The 12,004-nt window shown below is 36.0% G+C and overlaps 1 protein-coding gene across 1 annotated transcript; it reads left to right on the top strand.

The window, feature by feature from the left end:
* The first annotated feature begins 10,188 nt into the window (after positions 1–10,188).
* Positions 10,189–11,280, top strand: LOC131614450 (F-box/kelch-repeat protein At3g06240-like). The gene has a single exon (XM_058886032.1). The coding sequence runs from the start codon at positions 10,189–10,191 to the stop codon at positions 11,278–11,280; it is 1,092 nt and encodes a 363-aa protein (XP_058742015.1).
* Positions 11,281–12,004: the final 724 nt, after the last annotated feature.

The following is a 12,004-nucleotide window of genomic DNA, read 5'->3' on the forward strand; positions in this document are numbered from 1 at the left end:
ATCCAGGCCGTCACAGAGTATGCATATGAAATGTGACTCGACAAACAAGACAATACATCATACTTATCACAATCACATATCGTCACGAGGCATAAGCCTATATCACAATCAATTATCATATATACGAGGTAATTCACGTCACCATAATATTTCATCTTCACTTAGTCACAAAATCATCATCACAAATATATACAACATCACGTATTACAAATCATCACAAAACATCGTCATGTTTAAACACATCATCGCAATTATACAACTTTGCATATAAACAAGTCATTACATATATATCCTCATGCTTCGGCATATCACAACAAACATACAACTTCGTGTATTAACAAAATCGTCACAAATATACAATTCACATTTCATCAAGTCATTGCATATATATCCTCATGCTTCGACATATCACAACAAACATACAACTTCGTGTATTAACAAAATTGTCACAAATATACAATTCGCATATCATCAAGATTAATACAATTACCATCACGTTTTGGCACATCGGCACAATTACTCAATTTCACATATTAACAAAGTCATCCAAATCAAAACCATAATTTTCGATCAATTCGTAAGATAATCTCAACATGCTAATTTATCAAGTAAACCGAATCAACTTCCAATTATCAACTAATTCAATTAGACATAATATTATTTATCAAGACAACATCATTGGCATAACATTATATTATTCTCAACATAAATATTCAACCAAATCACGATTACGGTCAAATTCTCAAGATACCGTAATTTACCGATAAACCGAATAATTTATTCAAGTCTAAGTATATACCAATTAATTAGAATTATTGAAATTAATTCTACTATTTAATTAAATCAACCAATTAATAATCATATTATATTAGTTCAATTCAATATTTTATTTTTAATTCATTTTCCAATTTACTATTTCATTCTCTATTCCAAAACCAACATTTAATATAAAGGATACTCAAAATTCACACAATTTCGGTAGGTTCGTAAAATAGCACAATTTTAACAAAATATCACTACCACATTAACTGATAACACGATTTTATATCGTATATTTAGCTTGAAATTCGTAGATATTTATAGCGTTTTCCGTTTATTATATCGATTTATTATGATATTACGCGAGTATTTGCTTTGTTTCAGGTTTTACACTCTCATTATGACTATTTGTGAAAAGGAGAAGAAATGGAGCTAAAATGACCACTATTTATGCCTAAAAGATGAAAAATGGATGCTGAAGTGAAAAGGAGGTGCAAATAAGGCCCAAATGTGCTAAAGGAGACCCAAAGGCCCAAAGAGACAGACCAGCCCACTGAGAATCAATTGTGCATGGCCCAAACCACACAAGCAAGTGGAGACGCACGTCTCCAACGTTCCATGCCACGTCACCAAAGAGGAGACGCCCGTCTCCAACCTCTCCTAGATTCTCTCCACTTGAGACGCACGTCTCAAGTCGTGTGCTGAGTCTACCCCAAAAAAGTGGAGACGCACGTCTCCAAGTCCCAGTCTGAGAAGTCCCTGGTTTCACGCATCCCAACTGCAGAAGCTCCCCTATAAATAGAAGCAGTCACTTCAGTTCAAAACGTCTGATTTCCTGCTAACGAAGTGCTGCCGAAATTGTTCCGCGCTTATTATTTTTCTTCCTGCTTTCATTCAAACATTTTATTTTCTCACAACAATTTCTACACCGGAAATTGTTGTGAACCTTTTATAAATCTTGCCTTACGTTAGATTTATCGCTTTTATTTCCTTGTTTTAATTTCCGTCCGTTTAAATTCCGAAGAACGATCCAGCCAACATATGGTGGAAGTTCGGTACTTGAAGATTCAGTTGCAATTTATTTTATTCAGGTTTATTATTTACCGCCTTTATTTATATAGTTATTGCATGATATATTATATGCCAATTAACATGCCTTTTAATATAAGCCAAATTAATTTATGCATGCTTAACCGTATTAATATGTCTGGCTAATTTACTAAGATATCGGTATGTAAAGTAAGTTAACCGTGGGATCCGAAATAAATTGGCTTAAACTATGTTTTATTAATTATCACTTGTTTTTGGTTTGTATGTCTAATTTAATTAGTAAGTCTTAAAACCAATAGAGCAAAAGTTTGAGGGTTTAAGACGGTCAAAGGTTAAAATCAATAGAGCGAAAGTTTGAGATCTTTAACTGGATAGTAGACATAGGACATTAGTTTTAAGGATGGCGAAAGCGTATTAAAACTAATTAGGACTTATTTATTTTCAAAAAATGTTTTTACACCCGAGCGGGATGGCGAAAGCGTACGTTAGGGATATTAGCATGTTCCGAGTCAACAGAGCGAAAGTTTGAGATTAGGAGATTTAAATAGATAACAACTTCATAAAACAGGCATTTTATTAATTACGTTGTTTCCAAAAAGCTTTTCTAATATCTAATGGGATGGCGAAAGCGTACATTAAGAGTTAGGATAGTAATCTAAATCAACAGAGCGAAAGTTTGAGACGAGGATTTTTAACCAATTGAATTAGTAAAGATTTTTAATTGAATTATGCATTAGCCAATGGACCTTCGGATCACCTAAAGTTAAACGAAATACATACGTATATCTGTTTATTATTATATTTCTTATTATTCACAAACACTCTCCCTTAGGAACAATCAAAAATATTAGTAGCCTTAGCTTTACATAGTAACCTTAGATAACGGTAGATCGATTCATAATCCCTGTGGATTCGATATCTTTTAAAACTACACGACACGACTGTGCACTTGCAGTCATCAGATTAATAGACACGTAAAGTCGCGATCATTAACCTAATAATTAAACTTAGCTACCACGTAAATTTTCATCAAATTCCGAACAACTAATTATACCGCTTAATTCGGCTATTTCGATCAAACAAGAATGTTTTGAATTACATTTTGTTCTATAATTCGCACTGTTTAACCATTTATTCACTACTGTTTCATTTCCATGTATCTCTATTATATATTCATATTATATATTCATATTATATAACCATTATATATATTTCTATTATATATATTTCTTTAGAGGTAGCATGGAACATGAAAACATAAGGGCCATGTGTGAAACAGAAGGGCCATGTGTGAAACAGAACAAAAACCAAATACAGTGGACAAGGAAATGGTAACGAAATGCTAGTATAGGACATCATACCTACTTGGAATTCTTTCTCAAAATCAAACAATTATTTCTAATTTCCACCAACAGCAACTTTAACAAAAATCAATAGCAGTTTTCAAACAGTAATAGAAAACAAAATTAATACAACACCATGATCAATCTATACCCTAAACCGACATACAATCAATTATATTTCCATTTAGGTAGAAAGAATCCCCCCTTACCTTGGATTGAGTGCAGCTCTAAGAAGATTCAATGAAAAATTAGAGAAAAATGACACTTTAGAGCAATACTTTAGATCTCCTTCTTCTCCTCTTCACAATCCTAACCCCTCTTTCCTTTTTCTCTTCTTTTCCTTTCACGGTTACTCCCCATCTCTCTCTTTTCCAAAATGACAAAAACTATACAACTACTTAGACAACACCACATAATAATGGGCCTAATAAAAATACACTCATAACAACTAATGATACCACAACTAAGCCAAATATTATTTACACACTTAATATAAAAAAATAATACTTCCACTTATATATCATTAAACTAAAATCCATATATTTTAATATACCGACTTATTACTCAATGCCTCATATTTCTGGTATAATCTTAATTACTCGAAAAATTCCCAAAACGCTAAATATTAGCTCATTGATATTTTTAATACTAAAAATATTAAAATCTTCGATTAAATATCGATCCGCTATCCCGAACTAATACCGACTAAATCGTCCCAAAATGTGAAAATTTCAATAAACATCTCAATAAATAAATAATATAATTCTTAATATTATTTTTCCGATGTGAGATATTGGATCGAACTCTAGTATTGTCGAAGGGTAGCTTCTTGGTTCGACAGTTCGACAGAGTTAAGCATGAAGTCGAAGGATTGTTCACATGCTGGTGTCGAAGTGTGCATGCTGTAGTCGAAGATGGGTCTAGCATGCAGATGTCGAAGATGCTAGAGTTGTTAGCATGTTAAATTAGGTTTTAGTGTTTAAACCCTAATTTGTTAAGTTAGCTTGTTTATTAAGTTGACTTGTGTAATGGGCCTTGTGGAAAAAGCCCATTAGTTAGTATGTTAGGTTTTATTATAAATAGCATACTAGTCTCTCATCATTGCTAAGCTGCAAATCCTAATTTAGGGTGAGAGAGGTTATTTGTTATTCTTGTAAACTTGTAATCTTGTTTTAAGAGAAAGAGAAAGAATAGCAGTTATAACCAATTCTTGTGTTCCTCTTCTTTCTTGTCCTTTATTCTTCCTTGTTTTATACTTTGTTCTTGGCATTGAATTCACAACAAATTGGTGCGGTGAGCGTGGAGAAGATGCCTTCAACAAAGTATGAGATTGAAAAGTTCACCGGAGTGAATGATTTCGGTCTGTGGCGCATCAAGATGAAAGCCCTACTAGTTCAGCAGGGTTGTTTGGAAGCGTTGAAGGGAGAGGCAGCCATGAATGCAGAATTGACGGCAGCGGAGAAGACAAATATGATCGAGAAAGCACACAGCGCAATTTTGTTGAGCCTTGGTGATAAGGTTCTCCGGCAGGTATCAAAGGAGACGACGGCATCAGGGTTATGGGTGAAACTTGAAAGTTTGTATATGACCAAATCGCTGGTAAATCGACTCTACCTGAAGCAAGCTTTGTATTCATTCAAGATGATTGAAGACAAAGTATTGGCTGAGCAGTTGGATATGTTCAACAAGCTGATTCTTGATCTTGAAAATATTGATGTGAAGATCGATGATGAAGATCAAGCGCTGTTACTATTGTGTTCTTTGCCTCGATCACATGCTCACTTCAAAGAAACTCTCTTGTATGGAAGGGAGTCCCTGACGTTTGAAGAAGTTCAATCAGCCTTGTACTCTAAGGACTTGAATGAACGAAAGGAGCATAAACCTTCGACTGTTGGCGAAGGTTTGGCCGTTAAAGGAAAACTCTTACGAAAGGATGGTAAGTTCGACAAGAAGAAAGGCAAAAGCCAGTCGAAGACTTACAGTGGCGAAGCATCTGGCATTCGATGCTACCATTGTAAGAAGGAGGGTCACACAAGAAAAGTGTGCCCTGAACGCTTGAAATATCATGGAGGTAAGGATAATGGCAACGCTGCCATTGTTCAAGATGATTTCGAATCATCTGATGTTCTTGTGGTTTCAAGCAGTGACTCTAAGAAGGAGTGGATTATGGATTCAGGTTGCACTTGGCACATGACTCCAAACAAAGACTTGTTCGAGGAATTATGTGATCAAGATGGTGGATCAGTATTGCTGGGAAACAACAAGGCTTGCAAGATTGCAGGTGTTGGATCTGTGAGATTCAAGCTCCATGATGAGTCAATAAGGTTATTGACTGAAGTCAGGTATGTTCCTGATTTGAAGAGAAATCTGCTTTCTCTTGGTGAATTCGACAAGAAAGGATATGTTTTCCAAGGAGAGAAAAGTATCCTAAGAGTCATGAAGGGTTCGAAGGAAGTCTTGAGAGGCGTGAAGAAACAAGGCTTGTATACCCTTGAGGCTGAAGTTGTAAGTGGTTCGACAAATGTTGTATCCACGAAACCTTTGTCGAAGACAGAAATCTGGCACATGAGATTGGGCCATGTCAGTGAAAGGGGTCTGGTCGAATTAGGGAAACAAAATCTGCTTGGTGGAGACAAAATCGAAAAGCTGAAGTTTTGTGAACCCTGTGTACTTGGAAAATCTTGCAGAGTGAAGTTCAACAAAGGCAAATCAAGAACACATGGATCCCTTGATTACATCCATGCTGATCTTTGGGGGCCTGCAAGGTGTGCATCATATTCTGGGGCAAGGTATTTCCTATCCATAGTAGATGATTATTCCAGAAAATTATGGGTATTCATCCAGAAGACTAAGGATGAAACGTTTGAGAATTTCAAAAGTTGGAAGACTCTGGTTGAAAATCAGACTGGCAGAAAGGTCAAGAGGTTGAGAACCGACAATGGCCTTGAATTTTGCAATGAGGCATTCGACAGTTTTTGTGCTACCTCTGGTATTGCAAGGCATAGAACTACTGCAGGTACTCCACAACAAAATGGTTTGGCTGAAAGGTTTAATCGAACTATTTTGGAGAGAGTTAGATGTATGTTGACTAGTGCGGGGTTAAAGAAGGTGTTCTGGGCTGAGGCTGTTGCGACAGCAACATATCTGATAAACAGATGTCCTTCGACAGCGTTAGATATGAAGACACCTGAAGAAGTTTGGTCGGGACATCCACCAGATCTCGACAAACTGAGAGTATTTGGCTGCATAGCCTATGCTCACATTAGGCAAGACAAGGTCGAACCTAGAGCTCTGAAATGCATGTTCATGGGATACCCAGAAGGAGTCAAAGCTTATAGGCTATGGTGCCTAGAGCCAGGTCACAGGAGGTGTATCACCAGTCGAGATGTTGTTTTCAATGAAGCTGAAATGGCTTTTAAGAAAACTGATGATGTTGGTCGAAGTACAGAAACATCTGACGAAGAGCTGGAACAGGTAGAGATTCCTGTTGAGGTGGAGCATGTTGATGCTGAATTGCATGTCCCTGATGAAGTCGAAGAAGAAGCAGAAGATGCTGAGGAAGTTGAGGAAACTGACGATGACTACCTATTGTCGAGAGATAGGTCGAGAAGAGTCATCAAACCACCTCAGAGACTTGGGTATGCAGATCTTATAGCTTATGCATTAATCTCTGCCAGTGAGGTTCTTGATGATGAACCTAGAGATTATAAGGAAGTTATGAGGAGTCAAAATAAGACTGAATGGCTGAAGGCCATGGATGATGAGATGAAATCTCTTCATGATAATCACACTTGGGAACTGATCAAGAAACCTGCTGGGGCAAGGTTAGTCAGCTGTAAATGGATTTTCAAAGTTAAGGAAGGAATTGAAGGAGTGACGTCGAAAAGATATAAGGCAAGGTTAGTCGCAAGGGGTTTCACTCAGAAAGAAGGTGTCGACTTCAATGATGTGTTTTCTCCTGTTGTAAAGCATAGGTCCATTCGAATGTTGCTTGCCATGGTGGCACAGTTCGACCTTGAACTGGAACAAATGGATGTGAAGACTGCGTTCTTGTATGGTGATTTAGATGAAACGATCCTGATGAGGCAACCTGAAGGGTATGTCGAAAAGGGGAAGGAAGATTATGTGTGCAAGTTAAAGAGATCTTTGTATGGGCTGAAACAATCTCCTCGACAGTGGAATAGGAGATTTGACAAGTTCATGGCACGCATAAGTTTCATTAGAAGTCAGTTCGACCACTGCGTTTACTTCAGTTTTCGACCTGGTAATTCATTTGTTATTTTGTTGCTTTATGTGGATGATATTATCATAGCAAGCAACAATGTTGAAGATGTGATGAGGGTGAAGGCTGAACTCAATAAGGAGTTCGATATGAAGGATCTGGGAGCTGCTTCCAGGATTCTTGGAATTGACATTCGAAGAGATAGAAAGAAGTCGAAGTTATGCCTATCTCAAGAGGCATATCTACGGAAGATTCTTGAAAAGTTTGGTATGTCGAATTCGAAGCCAGTTGTGACTCCAACAAACCCTCAATTCAAGCTGAGTATTGATCAGTGTCCCAGTACTGATGTCGAAAGAGCCTATATGAATAGCATCCCATATGCTAATATAGTTGGTTCTTTGATGTATGCTATGGTCTGTACTAGACCCGACATAGCATACGCAGTAAGTCTTGTAAGCAGGTACATGGCGAATCCTGGAAAGGCTCACTGGCAAGCATTGAAGTGGATTTTAAGGTACATAAATGGGTCTCTGAATAGAGTCCTAATTTATGGTGGAGCCTTGGGTGAAGATAGTAAAGCAGTAATAGAAGGATATGTCGACTCTGATTATGCAGGTTGTATGGATTCCAGAAAATCTATTTCTGGATATGTTTTCACTATGTTTGGCACTGCAATTAGTTGGAAAGCAACACTTCAGAAGGTTGTTGCTCTATCAACCACTGAAGCGGAGTATATTGCCCTAACTGAAGCTGTGAAAGAAGCATTGTGGCTTGAAGGTTTTGCAAAGGAGCTGAAACTTCAAGGTCGAGGTATCACTGTTAAATGTGATAGTCAAAGTGCAATACACCTGTCGAAGAATTCAGCCTATCATGAGCGAACTAAGCACATTGATGTGAGGCTGCATTTCGTCAGAGGAGTAATCGAGCGTGGAGAAGTCCAAGTGCTGAAGGTTTCGACTGAAGACAATGCTGCTGATATGATCACCAAGACATTGCCGAGTTGCAAGTTTTTCCACTGTATGCAGTTGATAAAGCTGCATGAAGAAAGCTAGTTTGTTCCTTGACGTTGTAGAGTTAGGTCCAAGGTGGAGATTTGTGAGATATTGGATCGAACTCTAGTATTGTCGAAGGGTAGCTTCTTGGTTCGACAGTTCGACAGAGTTAAGCATGAAGTCGAAGGATTGTTCACATGCTGGTGTCGAAGTGTGCATGCTGTAGTCGAAGATGGGTCTAGCATGCAGATGTCGAAGATGCTAGAGTTGTTAGCATGTTAAATTAGGTTTTAGTGTTTAAACCCTAATTTGTTAAGTTAGCTTGTTTATTAAGTTGACTTGTGTAATGGGCCTTGTGGAAAAAGCCCATTAGTTAGTATGTTAGGTTTTATTATAAATAGCATACTAGTCTCTCATCATTGCTAAGCTGCAAATCCTAATTTAGGGTGAGAGAGGTTATTTGTTAGTCTTGTAAACTTGTAATCTTGTTTTAAGAGAAAGAGAAAGAATAGCAGTTATAACCAATTCTTGTGTTCCTCTTCTTTCTTGTCCTTTATTCTTCCTTGTTTTATACTTTGTTCTTGGCATTGAATTCACAACATCCGACTATCCGACTAAAATTCGAATTTAACTTAATAAATTCAAATACGCCTCTTAAAATAATACCGACCATCCAAATTCGACTAAATCCAATATTTAAATCCTTTAATAATTTAATTAACCAATTAATTAAATTCAGGGCGTTACACTTCATTTTGAGACCACAAAGTAAAATCTTTGCTGTTGGGATGTTGGGACCATGATGTTGGGGAAGAGATTATAGGGTTTGCGTTTCAAAGGAAGGAGAGAGAGTGATAACGAAAGCACAATGGAAGTATTGGAGGGTGAAATCCTGTAAGTATTAAGATTACCCTTATCACATATCCACGCTGGCGAATCAGACAAAAAAAATCTTCCCGTTTGTGGTACACGTCACCTGGAATCTAACGGGAGGGACCAACCATGGTGACGAAATATTTTACAGAAACTTAAGTTCGAAGAATTTTTTTGTAGAGACTAAATTTAAAAAGTGCCATATTTACAGGGACTATAAAAATTTATTTAACCCTTAAATAAAATAACAAAAATTAGTTGATTGTTTTAAAAAACGATCCAAATGGTTGAATTTGTTAAAATTGAAATTAAATAAATTAAAAATAAATTTATCATAAAACTTTGAAGGTATATAGATGCAAAATATTATTTGTAATCTGTTATTATAAAAGAAAAAAAATTATTTTAGATTACATCATGTGTCCAAATTTTTTTCTTTCTTTTATTCAATTATTTAAAACTTTTTATTTACCACACTCTTTAACTCTAATTGATTTATTAGATTTGATTGAAAGCATTCAATCATAATGTATTAACTAAACCCGAGAGGAATTTTTTAGGCTTCCCCACGTAGCCTCCGAAAGTTGGCTCCGGGCTCCTTCAAACTCAGGACCTCAAGGGAAACACGCCCTTGAGGCCCAAACTCCACCGCTAGACCAACCCTCTCGGGTTATTTATTTTTTAATTCTAAATCATCATGTGCTATAAAAAAGCTACTAACAAATAAATTGAAATTAATTAAATTGAAACCAAATAAAAATCTTTTTTCTATTTATTTATGGCACTCTTTAATCTAACTCATTTGATTAGAATTAAATAAATTGAAGCCAAATAAAATTTTAGTACGTTACTATAAAATAGTCTTAGTCGTTGAATGAATTAGAAATACTAAACCCTAAAAATGCACTACATATGATATACTTGATATTACTTTGATTTGGTCGGCAAGATGGAAAACATCGTTTTTCTGCCTTTTGAATTGATCATCGAAATTCTGTTGAGGTTACCGGTGAAGCCTCTATTGCGTTTCAGATGTGTCTCCAAATCATGGCTTTCTCTTATTTCTAGTAACACTTTTGCTACTTCACATTTTGAACATGCTGCCTCACACAGACGTCTCCTCACAAAACGTTCTGCTCTTCAACCTTTATCTATAGATCTTGATTCATCGCTCCAAGATGCTTCTGCATCTGCTTCATTAAACCTTGATTTTATTCGTTCCCAACGTTGTGTTGAAGTTAGAGGTTGTTGTAGAGGGTTTCTGTGTTTCTACAATGGCACACACATCTATCTATTGAATCCATCCACCGGTTTGATCAAACAAATACCGGATTCTCCTATAATACTTAATCATCATTACGAACTTCTTTGTGGTTTTGCATATTACCAGCCCACTGATGATTACTTGATAGTTTCTGGGTTCGGCGAAGATGATGATGCGCCGGTAACTAGTCCAACTAAATTGATGATTTTCTCATTGAGAGCTAATAAGTGGAAACCAATTGAGGTTGCTTCTCATTTGCCTTATAGGGAGACTTCTGTATCGGAAAATACCCCTAAATGTGGGTTGTTCTTGAATGGATCTATCCATTGGATGGTTCATAATTATGAGACCTCAAAGAATGTTATTATTGCCTTTGATTTAAAGGAAATGACGATATCAAAGATAGCTCTTCCAGATGATTTTATTTTCAGTTATAGTAATAATCATTCTATATATTATGATTTGTTAGAAGTTAGAGGACTTATCAGTGCATTCGTGAAGGACCTGAATACAGTGAAGATATGGGTGATGCAAAAATATGGAGTTCACTCATCTTGGACTAAGATTATTCAATTTTCTCTTGATCCTGTTTTGCACAAAGAGTTATACATAGCATGCTTAACAAAGTGCGGTGATATTGTTGGAATAAATGATGTAGTTGGATTGGTGAAGTTGAATGATAAAGGACAGCTACTAGAGTCTCTGCTTTTTGACGGATACGCATTGGTGGTGTATACAGAGTCTCTGTTTTCACTCCCCAGCACCGGTCAAACTTAATAAGATTACAATAGATAACAATAACAATTTTCTTTTATATTTATCTTGTATTATGGTAAAATTCTGTGAGAAGTGATAGGCAGAGCATAATAATGAAACTGCTATTAGACAGAACAGAATTTCATCATTTTTATCTTATTTTATCATTACATTTTAAATTTTACATAATTTGATGTGTTATTGTCGTGTTACCATTAGCTTTTTGTATTCTTTCATTATTTTACTCTTTTTTTTTTCTTGACATCTTGATACCTAATTTATTGAATTGCTAGGATGAGTTTTTATGACATCTATTTTTCAGTTTAGAAAATCAGTTGACAATTAGTTTTTAAGCTCACAAAATCACAAGCTAAAAGTGATTTGCTTTATTTATGAATTTGCACAATATTGACTTTTGTTTTCTAAAATTGATTCTAGCCGAATCTTGAACTGGATTTATTGATTTTAGATAAATTGATTTGCTACCACAACATTTTGTTATTGATTTTGGATTTATTAATCTGCACAGCTATATGTTTTTGTTGTTGTGTAAACCACTGACATGTCTTTTCTTGATTACCATTAACTGTCATAGATTTCTTGGCCTCTTGGGTACAGTCGAAATTCTTCTTCAGCTTTACAAAGAAATTGTTGAAAAGCAGGTTGATGTAAATATGATATTGGAACCACAACTCTCTTCTTTTTTCTCTTCTCCAACAGAAACTGCTAAATATTCTTCTTAGCT

This window comes from Vicia villosa, linkage group LG6 (genome assembly GCF_029867415.1).
Source record: "Vicia villosa cultivar HV-30 ecotype Madison, WI linkage group LG6, Vvil1.0, whole genome shotgun sequence".
Lineage (NCBI taxonomy): Eukaryota > Viridiplantae > Streptophyta > Magnoliopsida > Fabales > Fabaceae > Vicia > Vicia villosa.